The following is a 26,531-nucleotide window of genomic DNA, read 5'->3' on the forward strand; positions in this document are numbered from 1 at the left end:
TGATTTCCATTTTCCCCCCAATAAACTTCCTTTATTTGCTGACCTGGAGGCGGCCATTGTTGTCATGTGATATTGTAGATGATTTTCTCTGCTCAAACATCACACTGGGATGATTCTTTATGATAATGCTAATGAAGTCCATGAAAGTGTCTGGCTGTGTGATTGAGACTAAGTCATTCTATTCTTTCCTACAGGCAGTATGATAAGGAGTCAGGGCTTTTGTCTAGTAGATCAGATAACAGAGCGAGAACAAATCGCTAACATCCAGCTGCCTGAAAATATTATATTATGGGGCAAAAACTAGAAGTGTTTAATCCGATACTAGTAAATAAAATAAAAATGGTGAGGGACAGGTGCCAGTAAAATCCAATTTGTCTGCGAGTCAATGCAAGTTTCCCCTTCTAAAAAGGTCAATTCATGCAAAAGGTACATTTAAGTCAGACCTTTAATTTCTATGTTAACCACAACACAGAGGCGACCAGCAGTGGGAATGCTGAGTGTCTTTTACCCGATCATTTAAGAAACTATGGTCAGGTGGACGTCCATTGCATCTTTATGCAACAGGTCCCTACCAGAGGCTAAACATGCGGGATAGAAAGTAATAAGGCACCTGTGATTCGTGGTGCTCTATCCAGCTGCGTGATCTGTCTTCACACAAGCAATCCAAATTATTTCTGGCCCAACATATAAAGCCCGATGGTTGTGTAATGCTTTCTTGTGCTGACCCAAAACTTTTAATGTTATTCTCTCTTTTCTTTTCACTTTTCTTCTCTGCTTGAATTGACAACTTGGATACCCATCACAACTGCATCTTCTCATAAGGTTTGGGCGCCATGAATTGGTGTAAACACTTTTATCCTGGTCTACCACGTCATAAGACCTAACGGGATCACTATCTCGGGCAGTTACAGAAACACGATTTTTAAGTAATTGCTATTTTCAGAGATTTCAAAAACGTTGGGGTCTCTTCTCTAAAGGAAGGGTTGGCTGGCCCTGAATAATGTATAGTTAAATAATTGAGTCTCCTTACCCATTGAATTCTACATTATACAGGGCCATCTCAGCAATTCTAGCTGGAGAAACCTGCTAGGGTTGGCCATTCATAATAAATAAAGACGTGAGAGAGTTTAACCACAGCTTTCCCTTTACAGAATAAACCCCTTTGGAATTCAGGGTATGTCAAAAATACCATAATCAGGGGTCTCATAAGAAAAAATAGCCTTAACATTTCTAAGCACGAGATATCAGTGGCACTGCCAACTTAAATTGAAATGGATGCCAGGAAGTTAAAGCCCATTTTTTTAACATGCAAATGCACTTTTAGTGAAACCCCATTACCCTCAGGCAGCATCTAGCTACCCCTGCCTGGTTCCATACCTTCCCAAAGCTACAGAATTCAGTATCCACTTTACATTTTAATCCTAGCTTCTGATGGCAAATGAATTGTTTTTCGAGTACGGTTACCTTCGGCACCGCGAGGTTAAGTGGAATAGGTTTGTAGTTGATCACAATGCGTAATAATTAGCTTTTGTAATGGGAAAAAGCTTGCATTTATTAATAGGTGCCAAATCGTACGAACAGTAGGCGACGATGAAAGACCCCTCCATTAGGCTTTGTTGTTTAAGGTTAAGATCCCGTCGAATGGTATTGTATTTGAACCTTGACTGGGCATTATCTTTTAAACATCCCATCATGTGTAAGAGCAGATTGTTCCTGGAAATTTTGGAACAGATGAATCCCTTATTACGGTACAAGCTATTTCTTTATTGCTAGGTTAATCTTTCCGCTACGGAAACGGAATATATATGTATATATAATCAGAGGGCAGACGTACCTTTAGTGCGAGTGGCGTGTTCGCGAGGAGATAAAATCGTGCCTCAAAATATTTCTGACTTGTATTAAAAGTAAGAGATGGACGCCAAGATATGGGGAACCGTCACCGTATTTTGACTTGGTAGCCATTAAAGGCAATAAAAGCAATTAAATATGGAAAATATACCTGAAATTCTGTTCCGGTTATACTAATAACTTAAAGAAAATCTCCCATTTAAGAGGGCATTTTAAAAATATAGAAATATTTTCTATTGTAACTATTGCCCCCTTCCAAAATCCCGGTTGCAGTGCTCTGTAAATTCAATATTCACCAAGTAGCTGCCTTTTAATGCCATCCACCCAATGGACCTGAGATGCTTTCAAGGCTTCTTCTAGTTCTTCTTGATTTTTTTTTTTGAGACATCTTAGTTTGCATCATACTTGCCAAGGACCATAGATGGCAGTAGCTGCGGGCACATGAATAAATAACTCCAAATAAAAAGATTTATATTCATTCTTAAAAATAAATAAATAGCACTTTATTAATTCATCCTCATAACATTTTACGGTATCTCGAGGCTTTTAAAGGGGATCTGTCGCCGACACGGTTTTTGCTAAATCATTTTATCAAAGCTATCTTTAGCTTGGCTCAGAGCAACTGCTTTGAAGATGGTTGGTTTACGAGTAAGATACTATCCGCAATAATGATGCGGAGATCTTTGTAAAACCCACTGGTTCTGGTGTTACTTTGCTTATATTATATTATATTATATTATATTAAGTATTATAAGAAACAACAGCAACACCTTGTGGTAATAATGGGAAACATCACTGGAAAACAGAATAAAAGTAAATATGATGATATATCCATATCATAGAATGGTTCAGAATTACCAAATACTATTGTTTTTAATATTTTGGACCCTTGCTATGATAAAATCTTGTAGCTTTATTTCAGATGTCAGCATACCACGGTGCAGTTTTGTACATTAAACTTGAACATGAGTACATCTGTATGGCTGTATTGTACAGAAATGCCTACATGAAATGTAAACCTGTAAACATTCAAAAAGATCTATATTACACTTAAATTAAATGTTCTTCTCGCAGTAGATTCCCTTTAGCAGACTTTAAAAACTGGCAAATGGAGATTAATGGGCACTTTTAAATGTCACCACTAGATGGCGATGGACAATTTCATAAGGAATGAGAATGCAGCATGAGTGTTAGCCTCGTAGGTCCTAGACTTGTGCACATGGACCAAAGACGATTCCAACAAATTTTTTGTTAGGTTTTTTGGTCCATTTGTTTTCGGACAGCAAATTTCTTTTCCTGACCTTTTGGTTCAGATTAAATTAGGAGGGCTTTTTCTATTTAGAAATGAAATACCTTGTCACCTTTATTCTCACACTCTCTCTCATTTTTTCCCTGTCTACTCCACCAACCACTTCCATGTCCCCGTCTCCTTTTCCGCAGGTAGCTTCTTGTCTTGCCTCTTCTTGTTCTTTGCTTCTTGGTCTGCTTCCCCTCGCTATCTGCTTTTTCAACCCGACCACCTGGAGCGGTTCCTCAACAGGGTGAAGCCTCCACTCACACCCTCTCCCATGATTGGAGCATAAATCTATTTTCTGCAGTTTCGCTTTGTCTCTTGCCTCTTTTTTTCTACCATCTTTCTTCCTCCACTTCTACCTAATATCTATCTAGTATCAGCTCTGTTATCCAGGTACTTCTCTAAAAAGGACGTAGCCTCCACGCACACCCTTTCCCCAGATTGGAGCAGAAGATAGTTCTTAAAGACTGACTGTATTTTTGGCTATTATGCTGCAGAATAAATTTTGCCAGTCAGATGCATTCCTGGTGGTATTTCATGATGGATAAGTATCTGCCTGCACTTCTCAGCACCGAGGAGACCATTCATTCTGACCAAATCCCCAACTCCATTTGCAGAAATGCACCCCCAAACTTGCAAGGAACCTTCACAATGCTTCACTGCTGCCTGTAAACACTCATTCTTATACCGCTCTCCAGCGACATGGCAAACAAACTGCCTTGTGCTACAGCCAACTTTTCACTCATCAGTCCAGAGCACCTGCTGCCATTTTTCTGCACCCCCGAACGTGTGTTTTCATGAATAGTTGAGCTGCTTGGTTCTGGCTGCAAGCCTTCCATGGAGCCCATTTCTGACCAGACTTCTCCAGACGGTAGATGGGTGTACCAGGGTCCCACTGTTTTCTGCCAATACTGAGCTGATAATATTGCTGGACATCTTATAATTGCAAAGGGAAGCATAACACTGTTTTTCATCTGTTTCTATATTAAACTAATAATCAATAGCACCTGTTATATGGTATAAGTGTTTATTCATTCACCTAACTGTATGTCTACTAAAATAGTTACTTTGCAGCATTTTTCCACACCTGCCTAAAACTTTGTATATACAACAATCAGCCATAACATCCAGCCGTTATGGCTGATCACATATATATATGTATTTCCTGTACATACACAACACCTTTCTAACATTTAGGGTCACTTAGAAATGTCCTTCCAGTTTGTCCATTAAAATAACATGAAATGGATCAGAAATCCATTGCAGACGGGGTTAATGTTGTAAATGACTTGTAACTGGAAACGGCTGATTTTTAATGGAATCTCCTTATAGGCGTACAGAGGCCCTTTATCACTCCCATCACTCCTGTGTTCCAATGGCCCTTTATCACTCCCATCACTCCTGTGTTCCAATGGCCCTTTATCACTCCCATCACTCCCGCATTCCAATGGCCCTTTATCACTCCCATCACTCCTGCGTTCCAATGGCCCTTTATCACTCCCATCACTCCTGCGTTCCAATGGCCCTTTATCACTCCCACCACTCCTGTGCTCCGATGGCACGTTGTGTTCGCTGATCTATGTTTAAAAGTACACTTGATGGTTAGAAACCCTTTTACAATTATGTTACAGCCAGAAATGTTCTTGTTTTCCATAAAAACAGCTCAGTGACCCCAAACTCTTGAACAGTAGTATATATATATATATTTCTTGCTTATAATTCTATCAAAGATGTAAGTGACCTCAGCTTCTACACTTGCATGCAGTGTGCAGTGTTTGTTATGGATCCTATTATCTACCAAGGAGAACAGAGTAGATTTTGGTTATTACAAGTTAAAACCGTGTTAGTGGAGAACATGCAGGCAGGAGAGAAAGCACCTTTACGTTAATGTCATTAATCTGCGCATTTATCACGGCATCCAAGTTAATATGTGCTCTGTCAATACGCAGTCACACGAATGTTTGTCACCAACCTTCCCCCTGGGAATATTCTCATATAAAAGGCTCCTATATTTAGAGCTTGCATCTGAAAAGGAACACTAAGTTTATTGCAGTTTGTGGAGGAGAAACACAATATGGTTAAAGGGATGCTATATAAATATAATCTTGCATAATTTTGTGGCAAACAACCTTTTTTTAAGGTCAGCGGAATATCAGACATCGCAGAATCCCTGAAATTAACAACGGATTTATTTTTAAACAGAAAAAAACACTACTTAACCCAACATATCATTCAGCTTAGCTAGCAGAAGCTACCTGAAGCAGAGAGGCCCGTACAGGACGTAAGTTCCACGCGTCCCTCTTTAGGAAGGACAGTTTTTTTGGAAATTCCTTGAGAGGGTATAAACGTATCAAAGTTCTAGATCCTGTAACAGTGATGGTAAACGTTTTTAGGCATGAGTGCCTCATTTTCGGCATGAAACCAAGTAGCAGACCTCAACATGCCAACGCTGCGTGTTAGTGCCTACCCCTGGGATAGTGCACCTCCGTAAAAAATATATCACACACTCACAGGCGTATACTCACATTCACTTACATACACACATGCATTCACACACACACACACACATTCATCACGCAGCTTTGCAGATTTTATTATGGTAATATATTTGCACATATAATTCTGTTGGAGATAAATGCAGCAATTTGAATAACCTGCATTATGTTTTATTCCTTATTTTTATACTTTTTACATGTAATACTAGGGGCAACACCCCCCCCTTCCATTTTTTACTAATGTATCACTAGGACAAGAAGATGTCTATGCAGAAAACTTTGGTTAAATCCAGAACTTTCCACTTAATTGCATTGGCCTTAGTGTGGTATTTTAACACCACCTTTTAGTGAACAGTTTAATACGGTTCAGTTCTCATTTACTTGTATCGCTGAGCTTCCTAAAAAAAAACACATTTCAGCTACTTATTCAGAAGTTTTTGCTGAAAAGCATCGGTCTGAGGGCGGCATTTTGATGCCATCCTTCAGGAGAAAGTCTAAATTGTCTCACGCTCATTCCACTCGCACCCTATATTAAAGGTTCCCAAACTCACTTGGCTTATTGCCCCCTTTTCAGAAAAAAAAATAACTCAGAGCCCCCCCTGGAAATCTACCTGGATCGTTCCAGTGCCCCCCAGGTAACCGATCACCCACTTTGGGAAACACTGCTATAGAAGGATACCAGGCATATAGGAAACCTGATCGATATTACCGAGTCAAGAATATTTTCATACAGAAAAACCCATTCAGTATTTTGATGACGTCCCCAGTAGAAACCAGAAACTCCAGTCACAATAACGTATACCACATAGAGGGGAAATCCTGGGGATTACTATGTGGCGCTTTAAGGCCAGCAGCGGTTGCCCTTTTTTTTTTACATGGGTTTTTAATGATGTGTGGGATCACTTTTTCTCTCAATGAAATTCTGCGAGACGAAAATAATTATATGCTAAAAAATTACCTCAGTAAAACAAAAACAATTATATTGAAAAGTATGAACAAGAAGCTGGCCGAATGGAAGGCAAACCGTCTTGAGGGTCGTGTAGGGTTACGGGTACCGTTCCCTCTCTATTAACGTGTGGCCTTGCAGGAGTGTCGGCCATTTTGAGTTACTCCCCCCGCCACTGGTTGCGAATTTGCGTTAAACTCGCGTTAAGGGCCAAATGCGTCTGCTAACCCGATTACCCCCTCCCTCCAGCGGACACCACAGCCTTTAGGACAAGCGCCCTAACCGTGGACCTTTCCAGAAGCTTCTGCCCTAGTTGCTCATAGCAACAAGCGGGACCGGAAGTAGCGTCACACCAGGCAGCGCGTTAGTAACGCCGACTTCCGCTGGCTGATAGATGCGTCGGAGCTGACGGTGTCTGAGGAGAGGAGACAGCGAACGATTGAGGACAATCCAGGAGCGGCGGCAACAGCAAGAGGTTAGTGTCTGGAGGTGTGCCATAACCGGTGTGTGTGCATGTTGGAGGTCTGGGCCTCTCCGTCGTCACCCTGAAGGGCCGATGGGGATAATACAGCTGGTGTCCGGGGAGTGATGGTAGAGGGGCCCGTGCCTCACCGTGCAGTTCGCGCCTTCACTCTGCCTGCAGCGGCACCGTGTTTTGCCCTGTGTGTTAAGGTGGTCGCCATATGTGAAGATATATATCAAAGTAGTGCTGTAATTCGGGGAGCATGAAATACACCTCGGCCGTTATCTGCACCGGGTGCCTGCTCGCGGCTGTTAACCCCCTCTGAAACTGACTGTATAAGGTTTTGTGTGTATTTTTAGTGGAGAGTATAATAGGCCGGCAGGGGCCACGTGACCCACTGACATGTTTTGGGCTCCGCTTTATGTGGCAGGCGCGTGATTGACGGATTTTGTTTTGGAAATTTCCCTACGTTGCTGACCTCGCGATGAGACAGCTGTCTGGTACGTGAGGGGTTAAGTGTGCAGTCCTTTGTTGCGGTGGGCGGAAGTCACGGTTTTGTGGGGGATTTCAGACGGGGAGCGCTGATGGATCTGTTGCAATAGGCATGTATCAATGTGTTAATTACTGTGTATGTCACGGAATCTGCTAATGATCGGTTGGTTATGATGAGTATATCAACGGCGTCTCTATTAGTGGACCGGATCCAAAGCAAGGGGAACGAGATTTGGCTAAAGAAACGATCATAACACAAAAATATCCCTGCCCCCCCCCCGTGCTTGGATGCTGTTGGCTTGGGTTCTTTTTTATGATTGTTTATTATTGTACGAATTTAAATATGGTTTATATTATATAATATATATATAATCTCACAGCAGGAGATGAGGACCCTGCCCTTGAGTTGACATCTTGCTTTCTGGCACTTTATAGGAAGTTCCTGGCATGAGTTGTGGTTTTGGGGTCCCTGCTCATGAGATTACAGGCTAAAGGGTGCCTGCCATGTTTTGGGGCCCTGTGCAGATACCCAGTGATGCCATCCAATACATGTCCGAAGGCAGCTGCCTGCTCAGGGTATGAACAGCATTTCTCAGCTGTTGGAGTTGCTGGGGCAAAAGCAACAAGTGATTCACTGATTTTGCCCCCCCCCCATGAGTATTGCTGCCCCTATAATAATCAGATTGATTGACTTGAAAGTCTGCAGGGGGAACAGAATCTCATTAGAATGGAGACTAAACACGTAGAGCTCAAGGCTTTAGGAATTATTGCTAATGAATCCTTACGTCACGTTCTCATCCTTCAGTTGCAAAGCCAAATGCATTCAAATTCAGGCTGCTTGTCCGCACAGTTGATTCATTGTGTTTGCAATCGGTCGGTAATCTCGATGCGGCCATCGTCATGGAATCAGTTTCCCACAATGCACCGGGAAGGATGCATTCTTTATGGATTCATTGCTGCAGTCTTGATTTTAGGGGAAAATATAGGTGTAAATGTCTGGTGTCTGGCTGCTGATGTTCAGCATGTGTTGCGAAATATGTTTAACCCTCCATATGCCAGTTATTGTTCTGAGCCTAACAAATAACTCTGGGCTAGAATATGTTATGTATTGTTAAATGTAATATATGATTTTTACTCTGGCATGGATTTGACCTACCAGGGATAAATGTATCTCTAGTAATAGAATCTGCAAAATTGTTAACCTTTTAATCACCAGAGGGGGAGGAGCTTTGTCCATGGACATATTTTGTTTATTGCAATCCTTGATCTAACAACCTGTGAGTATTATTTGTGGCCGAGTCGGGTATGTAGTCTGTCGTTTCACGTTGCTGCTCTCTGGGAACCTTAGGATTCCACGCTTCCCCTGCAGCCCCCGGGCGAGTTTGTGTTCATCTGGATTGCATGACAGGATCTGTTATTTCTTTGCACGGAGGAGAGGGAGGACGTTGCTCAGCTGTTTCGCATTGCAGTCTGTATGCAACTTGGCAACGCCGGTAAAGGCACAGGCAGAGTGCTTGTTTCAGTGTTCGGTCGCCGACAGGAGTTCGTTTAGCTGTCATTCTGCCTTTATTGTTTGTAATTATTGTGTTCTGGAGTCACGCGCTGGCAGAGCTCTCGCAGGCTGTGGTCGTTTAGCGTATTAAATGTAAATTCTTTCTGTTAGGGGAATGATCAGTTTATCGTTCATTTTGTATTTCCACTAATCGCTATTAAAATTGGCAGGAAATACATATTTTTTTATTTATGTTTTTGCAGGAAGTCCTTTTTCTTTTCTTTAACTGATTCTATATTCTAATCAGTCTTCATAAGTGTGTTTACATATTTTGGGGAAAAAAATGTTAAAGAACACCTATTAAAGCTAAAATCTGTAGAAAATGGCTTCAAACCCAACATATGAACCTCCGTTTCATCTTGCCCTCTCTTCCTCCCACCCTTGCAAAGGCTTATCTGCGAATGGGAGCAGTAATTGAATGGGACAGTTTAATGCGCTGGAGCTCACTGGCAGTAAGTATATCGCTTGCAGGGAGGTGCGTTGAGCTAAACGCATATCCCGCACATACGTGGGACACATGGGGGGCTTCTGCACAACACCACAAACATTTTAAGGACCATCTCGGCTGTGAGTGGCATATGATGGCCAGAGAGTCTCATAAACAAAAGGGAAGATATTCAGCCAAACGCTGCTCTCTTGCGGTATATTTATGGTTGGTTCATATATTATATTGCTTATTTTAATCTGTAAACACACATGATCTAGTCTACTGAAAAGCAAGTGACTTAAATCTTATGCTAGTACTGCCACATTTTATTATCTTATATTTATATACCGCCAACCAATTCCGCAGAATCATGCGTCTCTTCATCCTGCTATGCCTTTCCTTACCTTTAAACAAACTATGCCTGAAACAAGTGCAAACTATATTTTACAACAACTTATTAACATTTCCACGTCTGTTTCAAATGTGCAAAATCGGCTATTTGCAAGGATTTTCCTATGGGACGCACTTAATGATAGTTATTTTTCAAGCGTTTCAGGGCTGTACATGAGAAGGCGGCGATGCCTCGCGTGGGCTGCGTAAATTCTGCACCGACTGCAGAGCAAATCTGTGGCATTTCTGTAGGCTCGTTATCGGTCATTGTAGCGACACAAAGACCCTGCATGCGACCCCAACACAGAGGTCCGAATTGTATCATGGAGGCATGAGCTGTATCAAAGGTCCCAAAATGTCAGATATTTTAGATACCAGGGACGTTTGTGCGGGTAACTTTTTATTTAGTGGCACAAATAATGTGTGAAATGAATCCACCCTGCGTGTGCCAACTTCCTGAATCAGACTAGTTTTGCAGTTTAAATTCCGCTGTACTAGAACAGTTAATGGCTTGGCCTTCTATAGTGAGTATAAGTTCTCTTCAGCAGTCTGTAAAAGCTGGTATCCCGCACTTTACGTATCCATTTATTTCTAAGCCTGTTCGATAACAGAAGGCTGCACTATTCAGTGATTTTGAAGAAGCTGAATTTCAAGTTCTTGTACTGATGATAATATTCACTTTAGCATGAATTTGCATCCGCCATTAATAAGTGTGTTCTGGATTACCCAAAAGAGGCACATTTAACACTGCATGTCGCGGTATTAAGAAATATTTATTCGTAAATAAGTATACTTTATTTAAATTTTTTATAAGCCGGTGATGGGTGTCTGTTGCAAGGGAGGCCTCTCGGCGTTATAGCAATGTCATAACGCAACCTCCCTGCAGGAAACGCAAGCGTTGGGGATACTCGGACGGCGGGGAATCACGAACCAAGAACTGCTTACTGTACCACTTCCCAGCTCAGGCTTCCACATTTGTTCTTTATTTGGTCGGTGTCACGGTAGGAATATGTCGGTGACCCGAAGCCAACGCTTCTTGGCTTACTTCCTACGCACATCTGTCAGGGAATGAGCCTCTCTACTGCTGTGCTACCACACTCTCAAAGTAACAATTGCACCGAAAAATGAAGTACTACTAATAAAGGCTTCAAAAAGTAGCCTCCACTTTTTTCTTGTTTGTTTTAAAGATAAGTGCTAGTTTTTGCTAAGTGTTCTCAGACAGCTAGATAGTCGCCATTTGAATGTGTTCTCACTCTGTCATGTTTGCCCCATCTATTAGATGAACACCCTGATTCCTTATGCTGCCCAATAGAATGAGTCTTAATTACCTAGCTACCCACACTGACGAATGAAAGTCTGTAGAGGAATGCACTTCCTTAGTATTACCATAAAGCATTGGTGTCAGAGCAGGGAAAGTCCCCCTAAATATCACCAGGTCTGCAGCTAAAGGAAGTTTATAGGGACAAAATAAGATCAAACTTTGTGTCAGTGTTCACCTTGAGCTTATGATTAAGCTCTTGGTGCGTGCAACGTGTAAAGCTTTTTTAGCTGAGATACACTTTCTACAATGATGCCGGGCTGTTAACCTTCTTTATCTCCAACTGATGTATTATTTGATCGAATAAAGGAAAGGATGGATGCCAGATCCGTTTCTTTATTTGGATTCAATGTTAACCTGCATTACTGTATACTGCACTGGATTTTATGATTAACCACTTCAGTCTCCTCCTACTGACATACATGTACATCCTAAAAAAGCATTCAATAAAGCCCGCTAGGACATACATGTACGTCCTGTCTTTCTTGCAGGGACAGCAGGCTGTTTGACTGCTGACTGTTCGTTTGTAATGGTTGCCGGTGCTCACCGTAAGCCCTTACAGAAGGCCCCCCCCGTGATCGGGCATTCCCTTCTGGGAGATGTCACTGCTGACATTAACCTGAAGGCGGCCCTCTAGGACATGTGGTTTATTTCCGAACATACATTTGGTCATTTTTCAACAGTTACACCTATACTGTAGAAAGAATTATAAGAAAATTGTAGAAACTTAAGGTTTTGTTTTTGTTTGACATGCCGGCGCAGCATGTTTCTGTGGTCTAAAATGAAAACTGTGTAATTTGCGTGGGTACATCAAACGGAAAAGGGGAATCTTGATTCAACCCACATATGGTAAAAATGGCTAAACAAGACCTGGGACTTAAGGTACAAAAACCTTTGGGACTGAAGGGGTTAAGTAGGGGCTTCCCTTTAATTATTTTACATATGTAACAATGTTCTGTCTTTTCATTGTGTACTAAAGCAGATCTTATTCGGCCATTTCTTTTGTATACTTGTCATGATTGACTCATGGAAAGTAGTGGATGCATGGAAGGGTAATCTAGCAGAGGTGGTTTTTTTCCTTTGTATTAGCATTCCACGAGTTAATCTGAGGTTGATTTTAATGTGTTTCTTTGTGCATGCCCTCTGTATCTGTTCTGGCAAGAGGTGTCATCTTCCCAAAGGACCCCTGTGGTGATTCATGGCCTAACTCAGGGGTTCTCAAACTGCGGCCCTCCAGCTGCTGCAGGACTACATCTCCCATACTCCTCAGCCAGCCCCTTAGCTGAAGGAGCATTATGGGAGATGTAGTCCTGCAGCAGCTGGAGGGCCGCAGTTTGAGAACCCCTGGCCTAACTGATAAGGACCCTGAGTTATAGGAATTCCATTCCTATCTTAAGTGGAGGGGTTTTCCCATCACCTTTACCCCACCATAACTTATTGGCAGATCAAAGATGGGACCCGATTCTTGGAAAAGGTGTCATATAATCAATCATGTGGTCAGAGGGGCGTTTGCTTGCAAAAGTCTGATTTAGGGGCAATGCAGCGACCTCAAAGCAGATTTACTCTGATCGGAACAACGTCATAAGAAACCGCCTGGACTTAAGGAGTTCCCACAGGCCGACTTATTGGAGAAACTCGTGAGTGAGGGTCCTTTGTTTAAGTCCCTTTGTTTTTAAGAACTGTTTGCTGTTTTATTTTTATTTTGTATGTCTTGTTTTTTGTAATTGTGGCACTCTTTAACCCCTTCAGGACCGGCATTGGCAAACTGCATCTTCCCTTGAAGACCACAGTTTTTTTTTTTTTTTTTTAATATTTAAATTACGTGCTCGTGATTTGCTGTAAAGCGGTCACGTGCATGGAATTGAGGGGGAGTGGCTGCTACGGATCGCTGGGAACACCCAGTGGTCAGTAGCAGCCGCCCCTCGTGATCCCAGCGTCAATAGCGACGCTGGATTGCGCATCATCGATGACGTACCTGGTACATCCCGGTCTGCCGGTGAACTTTGATCCGGAAGTACCAGGTACGTCCCGGTCTTGAAGGGGTTAATCTTTGTCTTTTTGTTATTAAAATATTCATAATTTAAGTCTGTCTTTGGGCTCTGGTATTGATATCCACAACCCCTAAGAGAGGACGACACGTTACAATATTATTAAGTTCTACAGAATATATATATATGTGTATAGGGCTGCAACTAACGATTATTTTAATAATCGATTAATCGGCCGATTATTTTTTCGATTAATCGATTAATCGGATAAAAAAAAACAATATGCAAATTTTTCGTTTATTTAAAAGAATTTAATGAACTGGATGTTAAAAAACAACTTAAAATTTACATTAACATTCTTATTTTGTTATGATGTAATAAAAAACAATATTTTCAAAGTACAAGAACCCAAACACAATATTTATGAAACAAAATAACCCCAAACATTCTGAAAAGAGGTGGACTATTACTGTTCAAGAAACTTTGCCCCACCACTTTGCACTTTGCACCCAGCACTTTGCACCCAGCACTTTGCACCCAGCACTTTGCACCCAGCACTTTGCACCCAGCACTTTGCACCCAGCACTTTGCCCCAGCCCTGGCACTTTGCATCCAGCACTTTGCACCCAGCATTCAGCACTTTGCACCAGCACTTTGCACTTTGCACCCAGCCCTGGCACTTTGCACCCAGCACTTTGCACCCAGCCCTGGCACTTTGCACCCAGCCCTGGCACTTTGCACCCAGCCCTGGCACTTTGCACCCAGCACTGGCACTTTGCACCCAGCACTTTGCACTGTGCCCCTGCACCCAGTCTCTAACTCTGCCCTGCACCCAGCCCTGCCCCCACATTCTGCCCTGCCCCCACACTCACACTCTGCCCTGCACCCACTCTGCCCTGCACCCACACTCACACCCTGCCCTGCATCCCCACCCCCACTCTGCCCTGCACCCAGTCTCCCGCTCTGCACCCACACTCACACCCTGCATCCCCACCCCCACTCTGCCCTGCACCCAGTCTCCTGCCCTGCACCCCCCACCCCCACTCTGCCCTGCACCCCCACCCCCACTCTGCCCTGCGAACCGCTCTGTGCGAGTGGCTCCATTCGCACAGAGCGATTCGCTCTGTGCGAGTGGCTCTGTGCGATCCGTGCACATAGACATGAAGAATACTTACCTCCGGAACGCGTCACATCCGTCACGTAGCTAAAAGAAGGCGGAGACTGCAGAGCGTGTAGCAGAAGCGGGGAACGCTCGCGGAGGTAAGTAAAAGGAGCCGAGTGCTCCAACAACGAATTGATCACTCGATTAATCGATAACGGAAATCGTTATCGATGATTTCCGTTATCGATTATTATCGATTTTATCGATTCGTTGTTTCAGCTCTATATGTGTATAATGTGTGTGTTTGCCCAGGGTGGGTGGATACATAAAGAGATAAATGTTCTAATTCGGATTTCTCATGAATCCGGTATCAAAATCGTGAGTGGTAGCGGGGGGGGGGTGTACAGGCAGGATTTGGGGGTTAATTTGGTGAAGTTAGTAAATCCAGAGGCCTGGTGCTATTAACCCCTTCATGCCCACACCCTCCACACAGTCACTGCATGGCAAGTAGTCCTGACCGTGACACTTGTGTTTTTTATCTGGCCTCCTGAGCGAATGCGAGTCCGTCATGAACGGCATTGACCCAGATCTCGCTCTGCATCAATAGCAATAAACCAGTTTAAAAATAAGTTACTATTATACACCGGCTGTTAGACGTTATTGCTGTGAAACGCCGCACGCAAAGACAAATCATACCAACGATTCTTCCACGGTTTTTATTCTTGTCCCCTGATGTGGAGTCCTTGGAGACTTTGTCTGACTGCACAAATAACTGCAGCAATAAACAGAGGGTAAAATGTGATGGGTGGCTTTTCCCGTTGTACAACGCTATGGAATACGATGGTGCTTTATAAGTAAACAAAAAACCCTTTGAGTATCAATGAGTAAATGATGCGCTGCTGTAACAGATACAATGAAAGGTTTATAGATCTTCAAAGAGTAACTTCAGAGAGTTTCTGAGTAAAAGGTCGCAGTATTTATTGTGTATTTTCCTTATTGCTCCTGACGGTATCGGTTAAGTAGGAGCCGACCTTTCTGTTAGCTGTAGAGAGCTGGAGGTTCTTCTGCCACCGATTATAAAACGTGATAACATGCATTGCCTGTCCCTGTGAGTCTTTACTTAACTCCTGTGGCCCATCTTTATATATGTGTGTGTATATATATATATATATATATATATATATATATATATATATATATATATATATATATATATATATATATATATATATATATGTGTGTGTGTGTAAACTGGCTTCTGTGATTTGTCACGCCCTGACACATTATATCAGTGAAAGTGTTATTTGTGTCTTTGTCATGTTCTAATTGAAAAAGAGGATTCCTTGGCACTTTCAGGAGGAATTAAAAACTTTTCTGAGTATGAGCTGCAGCTCCAGGGACTACAGAAATAGCGTGTGTGGGTGTTCTGCAGCGGCAGGATTTCCATTGCGTGACCTTCAACTTCTAATGAAGTGTAATTGGGGGAACAGTTTGGTTATTTGCTGTTCGTAGTCCATTGGAAGCGCTGCATTTCTTTTCTGCTACATTTATTTCACAAAGAAGATTTAGTGGGACGTCGCAGCTCTTCAGCGAGGGCTATATGTGATTTGCCTCTGGGCAATGATAGGAACTTTGGGGTAACTGTACTTTAAGTTGCTTTAATGGTGCTGTTTCCGGTTGCTGTGGAAAGCAAAGTTGAGCTGGTGTCTCCAGTTGACGGACCTTGCGCTTGGCTCTTTCGGTGGAAGTCAGTTGGCCAGGAATTGGTAAAAATCTCAGCTGGAAGGTTGAGAGCAGCACAAGGCTTTCCGAGAGTCTCAATCGCACTTGGCGAGAAAGCCGCTCTATCCTTGCGTTCCCATTTATTTCAGTGATCCACGCTTTTATAATTTGGACACTATACCTTTTAGACAAAGTTGGGATTTTCTATAATTGGAGTAGTTCAGGGGGTTACTGAAGCCCCCTTGGGTAATTTTTAAAAAAAAAAAACCCTTGGTGGCAACGAGTAAAGCTTTGGGGTCGTGGGATGAACAGGTCTGGCTTAAAGTGTAGTTACAATGAGCCTGAAGACAGGTGGTTCCGTTAACCCCTTCACGCCAGCATTCTCCTAACTTCATGGTAGAGCTTGCAGGTTAGTGTCTTCGCCTCAATGACAGTAACAGTTTTGTAACTAAATGTTCCTAGCGCTGCTATTTTGCTAGCGTATATGCGATTGGCTGCTGCTTCATGGGAGTTCTACTGAGCATGTGCAAGACATCTACATACTAATGCTTCCTGGTGGCGTTATAGGTGAATAGAGCTTGAGGAGAAGACAGAGGTCTGGTTTCTTGACTCTAAGCAATGTATGCTCTAATCTACAGCATGTAATGTAATAAAAATCAGTCCTATACTGTCTCTTTATGCAAGAAACACCTCGTCAAAGCCAGTTGCTGCCAGAGAGATGGTGGGGGGGTATAAGATGACAGATCTGCTAATGTTTTCTCGCTTGGTGTACTTTATCTGCCATCCAGATATTATCTTAGTTTACAGGTCGTGGTAGTTTAAACCCCTAAATGACAAAGCCCGTACATGTACGGGCTCAAAATGCATTGTTTCCAATGGGTTTTGGGACCGCACATTGTCCTTAAGGGGTTAAAAAAATAAAATTGCAGAAGAGTGTGTGTGACGTTTAAAAGCTTCCCCTACTCCCACTTCCCCTGGGGAGAGCCCACTTTGTGTCATTACAGAGCAAATCGTTATAAATGTCTTCTCAGCTAAGCTAGTGTTATACAGAGGGGATTTAAATGTCCGCAGGCTCCTGAAATATTCTGTGTAGTTAACTTGTCAGGTGTGTTGACCAAATGACTGTAATATTGAAACCTTGACTTGTCATTACTTAAAAATACACTTTTGGGTACCTGTATTTAAGCAGGGATATCAAACGTGGCATACTGGCAGCAAAAACACTAGTTTGGAAGTCTTGGATTCGATCGTAGCGATGTAGAATAGGGATGAGTCTGTTCCAGACTGTGACCCTGAAAATCTGCTCCTTAGCCCTGGGTCTTGGGAATATTTTATGTATTTAACATCTGTAGTTTTTACATATGTCTTCAACTCTTAACAGGTTACTGATTTTCACATTTTTTGGACAAAACTACTTGAATCATGGTGGAGTATTATGACATCTTGGGAGTTCACAGGAATGCCTCACAAGAGGATATCAAAAAAGCGTAAGTATCGAAAATTTGCATGCATGGCGTAAGAGTGATAATCTTCAAGTTGATGTTTCCGTTTTCACATTTCAGGACGCTTGGAGTCTTACGTAGTTTTTCTGGTTCATTTCCCCATTGCAGATACCGCAAGTTGGCTCTGAAGTGGCACCCGGATAAAAATCCAGACAACAAGGAGGAAGCAGAGCGGCGGTTTAAAGAAGTCGCTGAAGCCTATGAAATCCTGTCGGATTGTAAGTAGTGTCGTGTGTTCCGCGCATCATTTTCATGACTCTTTCAGCCTGCGTGAGCGGGAAGCACACCGTCCATCTCTAATTGCTACATCTTATGCTATCTGCCACTGACCTGCCTTATTAACATGTCAAAGTAAAATATGTGCACACCTGAATCAGACTCACTCCGAAGGCTCATCAGGTAGGTGATTTGTTCCCAGAGGACAAAATCACATAGGAAAGGTAACCACGTGCGCTTATAAATCAAAACGGTATTGATTTATTAAAGGGCCAATGTTTTGTAAGGCCCGTGTTGTTGCTAGCCCTGGTAAAGACCATTTGTGGCTGAAATGTTGGCTCTGTTTTTGAATGAATAAAGTCAATTTTTGTGCAGAGTACAGTGTGATACAAACACAGCAGGGAGCCGCAACATCACTGCTATTTTTCACACAAAATCTTACTGTTTTAGTTTAGTTCTTAGAAACAAAACTATTCATGACCTTGTGAAAGCTGGCTTGGAGTAAAGTCTGCAGGCAGATTGTTGAGCAGAAGATGTAGTATATACATAAGCCGGTCTCGCACTTTCAACAGAAACGGTTTTTAGGCTTCCCTTACTCCTAATTTTGTACAATGGAATCCTTATTTATCAAGTAAAACAGAAACCATCAGTGCTGTGTGCATTTACTTTAGAGAACTTTCTTTTGATGTAATCTTACACTTTTTGCACTGTTTACATTTGTCCTGCAATAGTTTTTAGGTCTTTGTCGGTATAAAGAGCTCGCACTTGTCACCAAACCAAATAATAGAGCAGCAGATCATATGCCATGTTTTTATTGTTTTGATCGATCTGCCCTTCCCCACTTAGAGAGGTGCCAGACTATTAATATCCAGGGCTTGTCATGCCGGCTAGCAAGGAGGGCCAAAAATAACCACATTGAACCGACTCCAGCAGGGCTAAATTTCATCTGCTAAAACAAAGCCAACGTTTCGGTAATAAAACCAAGTAAAATTGTGTTCTTAAATGGAATAAATAAAATATAACCATTTTTCTTTTTGATTGCAGCTAAAAAGAGAGATATTTACGATAAATATGGAAAAGAAGGATTAACTGGTGGTGGTGGTGGAGGGGGTAAGTGTCAACCCTATTTTTCCTTCCTCATGTTAAGTTTTTACTAATTTATTACTTTCCCCTAGCAGGATTCCCTCCCCGTTTTATGATGTAATACTGTTTTTTGAGTGTTTCACCAGTGATAATCTTACCGCTTCTTCCCCGTTTAGGTGGAAGCCACTATGATCATCCATTTGAGTTTGGATTCACATTCCGAAGCCCCGACGATGTCTTCAGGGAATTTTTTGGAGGCAGAGATCCATTTTCATTTGATTTATTTGGTAAAGTATTTTTCCCCCTGACCTCCCTGAATCCAAGTCCTATGAAGTAAAATACATGAACTTCGTGTTTGTCTGTGAAGAATAGTGTTCTGTTTTGACTGCTTAAAAGCATGGTTTCAGATGCTGTCATCCGGTTTTAATTATTGCGCAATTGCTAAATGAATTAACTTTCAACTTCACGATAGAACCAGAGTTGTGCTTTTTTTTTTTTTTTTTTTTTTGTTTTTTTTTTTTGTGTTTTGTTTTTTTCTTCACCGATCTTAGAACTCATAATATGTTTTTATATTCCAGCAGAAGATCCATTTGATGACTTCTTCGGTAACAGAAGAGGGCACAGAGGTAGCAGGAATAGACCTGGAGGCTCTTTTTTCTCTACATTCGGGGGATTCCCTAGCTTTGGTGGTGGCGGCTTCTCTCCATTTGATACAGGTACAGAAACAAAACTTGCTTCTACGCGCACGTGAGTTAGGACTCTATGCCATATACATTTCTCGTACCCCTTGGACACTCAAGGGTTAATACATCACAACTTCTTGATGACAAATATTTGGCTGCAGTTTTATACCTGTAGCAAACATTATAAGAAAGTGTAGAGCGATGCAGGTAGACCGCAGTAAGTGTTAAAACTTCCTTTGGGCTTGGCATAGGATTAAAGTATGGCCTTGATGAAAGGACTCTGGGGGCAAAGCATGTCACCCGGATACATACTAGCATGCTTGTGGTTTGCAGGAGAATATAAATCTGAATAACTGTACAGTGCTGCAGAATATGATGGTGCTATATAAAACGATAACTTGTTGGTATATTTAGTTTTTCAACAATTCTCTTGTCTCTGAATGTCCTAATGTGTGTTTTTGTGTTTGATAATCTTCATGAAAGGTTTTACTTCTTCGTTTGGTTCTTTCGGGCATGGTGGTTTCACTTCATTTTCATCGTCGTCATTTGGCGGATCCGGGATGGGGAACTTCAAGTCTGTATCGACCTCAACTAAAATAATTAACGGCAAGAAAGTCACTACGAAGAGGTAAGGATATGAAGTTAACAAGATGCTGTGCTTTATATCTGAAATGTGCGATATGAACACATAGTATTCCATGTCTCTTCTACTTTCTCTACATACTCAGTCTGGCTGAGGGTATTATATATTTTTTTTATATCAGTGGCCAATTTATACCCAGTTTTTAATTTCTCTTACGCCCAAGCACTTTCGATGGTTCTATTTTGCCTGTGGTATTTAGTACTATGTAGTAGTATGCTACATGAATACTTAACGTTACATCCATCATAGTATACTTCACCCATTCTTTGTCATGACCTATGCCATAGATCTGGTGAGGCGGATGATAATTGTCGCTCGCTAGCCAAGCAGTGGATCCACCCATGATATTGCCTGCAATAATCTCTGAATTGCCAAAAAAGTAAACAGCTGGCAACTTTAATTCTGACCTGACGTTTAGTCTTTGTGGTAATTAGATTGGAATGGTTTTGGTTTTTTTCTTTCATAATCCCCCCCCCCCTTTGATTGGGAGGTGCACTGCCGTCCTGCAACCTGAAACATTGCACACAAGTCTTACTGCATGCACCACTTTGCACGTATCCTCTTTATTGCTTGTCCTGCGTTACTTTTTAATTTGCTTTGAGAGCAAGCACAATTTTTAGGCAGTTCTGCACTCCTGTCCTGTGCAACAGGAATGATATCAAGCAATACTGTGACCAAGTCCACACCTGTCAATTCTGGTGTATAAAATATCACTGCGCCATACATTTAACACTACCGGGAATGAGTATTTTGTTCGTTTACCAAATCATTTGCTTTCATAGACATTGAAAGAGCTTGAGAGCTTGTAAGCACATGTTATTCCGAGTCAGCAGGCCATCCTATTAAACACTAGTGTAGACAGACAAACGTGGGATAATGCAGACTGATGCAGCAACGCACTCCTATCTATATATGTGTTCTATGCGGTCTGAAACAGGGGATAATATTTATTCTTACAGATTGTAATATTTTAGCAGGACAAATACTTAATGTCTGCATGGAAGGGGCTGTAGGAACTCAAATTCTTATTGCCGTGGGCCTCATGCTTTTCAGACCAGCACTATTATTATAATAAACTTAGAACAGTTGAGAGAGCTGACAGGTAATGGAAGATGTGGGGTTTGCTGGGCATAAAGCTAAAGTTAGGAATGTTTTATATGTATTCCTAGAAATCTTTTACAAGGAAAAAGTTCAGACTGATTGATACTGCCAGAACGATTTCCAGCTACTAAAGGCGCCTTCAGTGCATTTAGGCTCATGCTTTATATCCATATCTCATGATTATTATTATTTTTTTGGCATCTGTAGAATTGTGGAGAACGGGCAAGAACGAGTTGAAATTGAAGAAGACGGTCAGTTAAAATCCTTGACAGTAAATGGTAAGGAGCAGCTGCTACGCTTGGATAACAAGTAAATTCAACGCACGCATGTCTCAGAAATATTAACCTAAAAACAAGCACCATTTGTGGAATATCAAACACTTTTGAAGATTTCAAAAGAACTTTTCACAGTTTTATTGTATGTTGATCTAAGACATATTTAATAGAGGCTCGTCGAGTTTCTAGTATTTCATACACTCTCAGTTCTGTTTTGGGACCACGTTCATAGGACTTTTTTTTTTATTTTTTTTTCCTCGTCTTAATACCCTAAATCTCTTGTATGCACTTTTTAAATTAACCTTCTGATTGCCAGAGGGTTTCTGTAGCACATTGTATTACATATGACTCTGGCAGTAAAAGGATTAAAGAGGTGAGCTGTGATTATTATTTTCCATTAGTGGTTGAACAAAGTGTTCACTAACCGCATGGGTTTGTTTTTTTTTTTCTTCATTTTGTTGAAAAGTGTTAACTGTCCAATTTGCTACAAATCCAACTATCCCAGCAAACCATTTTTTTAAGTCCAAGTGTTTCATCTTCTAGAAGTGGAAGGATAAAGCATTTCTGATTTCAAGATGTGATTTTTAGCTGTGCTTGTAGAGCTGGCACACAAAGTAAAAACATTTTTTTGACAGCTGTTAAAGAAAACTTGTGTAATTCAACTGAGCAAGATATAAGACACATTTTTTTTTATATATCGTTGTTTTTTGTTGTCATTTTGCTAAAAGTTGGATCTGAATAAATGCTGATGTTTGTAGTGCATTCTCCTCGATGGCACCTTGTAGCATTCTTGCGTCTGTGTGAATTTGGGTAATTCTAGAAAATCCAAGCTATGCTTTTCGCTCTAAATCTTTGCGATTTCATGTAATCTGCAACGGCTGACGCTTCTGTATTCAAACTGTTAAAGGGCTGAATTTACTTAAACGGTGAGTTGAAGCAAGATTTCACACCGCCACATGAACTATCCAGTGCTCTGTTACTGGAGATGTGACCTTCTAGGCTCTGTGTAGCGCTCTGAACGCAAAGCATCGCAATTCACCAGTTTGTAAGTGAAGCCCTGCTTCTTATATGCAAAGGCGACCCGGTTCAGATTATCCTTCCTGCAACTCTATCGACAACTGTGTTAGAGGACCATTCAAGACTAACTTGAATGTAAAGAGTAATCTTATTTGCAATTTTCCTTTAAACATTGAGATTTGTATTTAAAACGTCCGCTGTCCATGTATATAAAGTGTAGTCCTATACATATTTTGTATTTGCTCTCTAGGCCTAGCATGCAAGACTTTCTGAACTTGGCGCTTCAATGTTAGTTTTATTGAACATTGAAGATTCCAGCTTGTTCGGTCCAGAAAAGAAGAAAAAAAAAAAAAAAAAAACATTTTCGGACTGTTATTTGACATTTGCCCCTGGCAGAAAGCTCTTATAGTTTTTGTAAGTAGACTGGACAGGCGTTAACTGATTATACAGTCTTAAGTACCTCTTTAAATAAAATTGCAAGTAAGATTTCTTTATTTGTGTCCTCATTTTAATGTTTATATCCCAAAACTTCCATCTCCAACACACTCTGCTACTTGAGGAAGCAGACTGGACTTCCTACAACTATGGTGTTTCTGACCTGTAGGATGAATGTCGACCCTTTTACTTTAACACATATTAAGGGCCTCACAAATAATACCACATACTCATAACCCATTAGGTATTGGAGCTTTTGGATTTTCTGGTTTATGCGCGCACACACACACACATATATAAAAACAAAAGAAAAACTTGTCTCACAACCCAGCGTCTCTATCACATCACAACGCACGTGTTTTTGTTTCAGCAGCTCCGGTATGTGGTCTGCTAGGGGCACCCCAATTAAATACTAACAAATAAAGTGTTGCAAGGTTTGAGTTGCCTGTCTTTATTTCGTGTAAAATGCCCTAATGCCTGCAAGCACACGGGTGGTGTGTAGAATCTGATCCACGTTCCGCATGGCCTGTATGACTCCTTCTATTGACACCGTCTTGCTGCACCCGGCTTTCATACTCACTTGAAATCACTTTTTAAATGGCATATATATAATATACAATAATCTCCCTGTAGCCAATTTCTATAATTCTATATGCCCAATAAAGCACAGGGTGGTTGGCTCGAGGATGTCTGTATTTGTAGGCAAACCACAGCCATCCGTACACCTGCCCTGGTGTCATAAACACATTGATATTCCTCTGGTATCAAAAAGAAAAAGTCCACAGCACTGCAAGAAATAGTGTAAGTATATGGTGGGAAACAAAAATGACCATTAATCCTTGGATTTGGACGGTAAATTCAATTTGTCTAATGTCTGTGTATCACGTGGCTTGGATTGTGTTTGGCACCTTGAATCCACGCATGCTCTGCTTATAAAACCAATGAATATAATGTGTGCATCCTAAAATGGCTATTAACATCCTTACGGAAAACATTGCATGTCATGAAACTTTGATTTTTAGGAACAATTTTGAAGTCTAATGTGACGTATACTGTCATAAAATGATTTGTATATTTGTAAATAGAATATATCAAATCAAAGCTTTTTATGTTTTTTAGTTTAGATTTATTTTTTTAAGAAAATTGGCCTGAACACTGAATACTTCAGTCTTTCTTGCATTTGTAGAATCTGCAATAAAAAAAAAAAGCAAATGTCTACAAGCAAACAAATGTGTATTCCTGTCCTTCTGGTAAAGTATGCCGAAAAATATAAAAAAACGAAAAAAAAAAAAACAAAACTAGAATTTAAAAAGTACAAAACTGGATATGTCAATATATGTAATATATACAATAAATACAGTTTTGTTCTCTTGTGAGGCATTTGCTTGTTTTAAAAACCACAAATCTAACCAGCTCTTCTATGCTTTTCCAAATTACCCTCTTTCCATGGAGACCAAGTAATGCTACAATATTTGTGAACCGGTGGTCTGTGGCCTTGCCGGCGTCTTGCTCCTTATGTTAAATTATTGGTTTTTTTTTGTAGAAGTCACTTTCAGATATAAATTGGTCTTTTTACACAGGATAAATTCATCAAATTAGCTCTTGGTTTTGTAAATAGATTTATACTTTAGTTTGCGGAAGGCCTTCATTCATGCCTCCTGTGTTGCTACACATCCGCCGTTCAACCAACGCGGAATGGAGACTGGAAATAGAAATAATTTTCAGCCCAGATGTACACATGATTTGTAAGCAATTAAATGCCTAGTATGTGTGTCTATAATATATATATATATATATATATATATATATATATATATATAATGTATGTATGTATGTGTGTGTGTTCCCTGTCGTAATTTATTGCATATTCCAGGGCTAGAAATAAATAGGGAGTAGTTAACAAATACTTAACCAAGATCCACTTGCACATACAGATAAAACAGGAGCTGCCCATAACGTCCTAATCTAGCTTTATGGCACTTCCCTGCTGGGAGGGCCATGCTGGTGGGCTTACAGTCCAAAAGGATTTTTATGGGTAATTGAGGAAAAGACGGAGCGATAGTAATCTGATGGAGTAGTTAGGTGTCAGTGGTAGCCGGACCCAAAATTACATCTATAAAGTAAACGGACAGACGGTTTGGTGGGTTAGAGCCTGTGGCAAGATGGCGGCTTGCAGAAAGTTGGACCAGGAATGGCGGAAGGAGGAAAGAGATTTATAACAGAAGGGAGCAATATAAAGAAAGGGCGGGGGTATCAGGAGGGGAAGAATATGTTTTGAAACGTAAAAACATTTGGCAAAAAAGAAACAATGTCCCCGAAATAAGACAAATCAAGAAACTTGCCTGCAGGGCTGCTAAAATGGTTGCCAACCTTTTCTTGCAAGTAGCTTGAGGCAAGATGGTGTTTGGTAGAAGATATGGGGGATAAGGGGGGGGGGTTCAAGTTGAGACCATGAGATACGCTTTATTTAGGTGGGCTGGGTGTTTAAGGAGTTGGGTGGAAAAGACGATGTGAAGGAAACATGAGTTTCAAGTATAAGCTGATGTTATGATGGGGTAGTTTGGGGCGCGTTATTTGATTAAAATCCTAGAGAGAAAAGTGGAGAAGCACCGGCTAAACCCCTTTTGCATTAGAAACTCATCGGGGTTGCCCATTTCTAATGCAAATCGAAACCAAGTTGCCCAGCTATCGTGCAGGTCTCTGGGTTTGGCGTATATTATATGATGCACCCAACCCGTCTGGGACCGGTTATCACCCGATAAATGTTTCCACTGTGACTAATGCATTTGCTGTAACTATTAGGTGCGGCTTCAGCTCCGTCTGTGCCGGGCAGTGTTATAGAGGAATAAACTGTAAGTGATTTCCTAATGAGAGTACGACGGCAAACGCTACAGATCTGACAGCATCTGCCGCCAAAATATTGCCATACCTCACGCGAGCCGAATTGTTTAGCGCACAGACAGAAATACTATAATATATATGTGTGTGTGTGTGTGTGTATATATATATATATATATATATATATATAGCGCATTTGTGAAGTCGCACATGTTTCAGCAGGTAAGTTATGTGGCAGTCAGATGTATGTTTTCTGGGCTTTGTGTGAGTTTGATGTTTGGCTGTCAGCTTGACGGGCGATCACAATTTATGAAACTGAAAATTGCCTTTATTTCAGTTTGTTAAATACTCTTAGGACAGGATAGAGGACCAAAGACTGAGGCTCACACATTGTTAGTTTGTTTTGTTAGCTTCAAAATGTGTGATAATCCCAGGGTTGCCGTATCACTGTTATGTCTGACAGACGTTAGACGCTTGAAGCTGATTACAACGCTTTTAGTATTGTTGTCCCTCGCAAGGATCCATACAGACTTTCCTTATGTTGACTGTGTGTCGGGTTTATAGACTAGAAAAAAGCCTGAGACCTAAAAAGCTAAATTTAATAATTAAAATTCTAACCTCAAATCCGTTCAGGTAGTGAATAACACCCTGAAAAAAACGGTCAATAAATGCTTAGAGCTCATTCGTACTGATCGCTAGTC

General features: G+C 41.2%; 1 protein-coding gene across 9 annotated transcripts in view; it reads left to right on the plus strand.

Moving 5' to 3' along the window:
- Nucleotides 1-26,531, plus strand: part of DNAJB6 (DnaJ heat shock protein family (Hsp40) member B6) — a 261,352-nt gene that overhangs the window by 213,963 nt on the left and 20,858 nt on the right. Inside the window, exons 1-8 of one of the 9 annotated variants that reach the window (XM_053467722.1) lie at nucleotides 6,956-7,058; nucleotides 17,419-17,524; nucleotides 17,648-17,757; nucleotides 18,800-18,869; nucleotides 19,022-19,125; nucleotides 19,417-19,554; nucleotides 20,005-20,149; nucleotides 21,473-21,543. In XM_053467722.1, the coding sequence (XP_053323697.1) occupies nucleotides 17,460-17,524; nucleotides 17,648-17,757; nucleotides 18,800-18,869; nucleotides 19,022-19,125; nucleotides 19,417-19,554; nucleotides 20,005-20,149; nucleotides 21,473-21,543 (703 nt within the window). In that variant the 5' untranslated portion in view covers nucleotides 6,956-7,058; nucleotides 17,419-17,459. Of the gene's footprint in view, nucleotides 1-6,955; nucleotides 7,065-7,496; nucleotides 7,547-17,416; nucleotides 17,525-17,647; nucleotides 17,758-18,799; nucleotides 18,870-19,014; nucleotides 19,126-19,416; nucleotides 19,555-20,004; nucleotides 20,150-21,472; nucleotides 22,303-26,531 lie in introns of those variants that run through there. The other 8 variants (XM_053467723.1, XM_053467716.1, XM_053467721.1 and 5 more) reach the window with 8 other exon arrangements.

The sequence above is a fragment of the Spea bombifrons genome, chromosome 5 (genome assembly GCF_027358695.1).
Source record: "Spea bombifrons isolate aSpeBom1 chromosome 5, aSpeBom1.2.pri, whole genome shotgun sequence".
Taxonomy (NCBI): Eukaryota; Metazoa; Chordata; class Amphibia; order Anura; family Pelobatidae; genus Spea; species Spea bombifrons.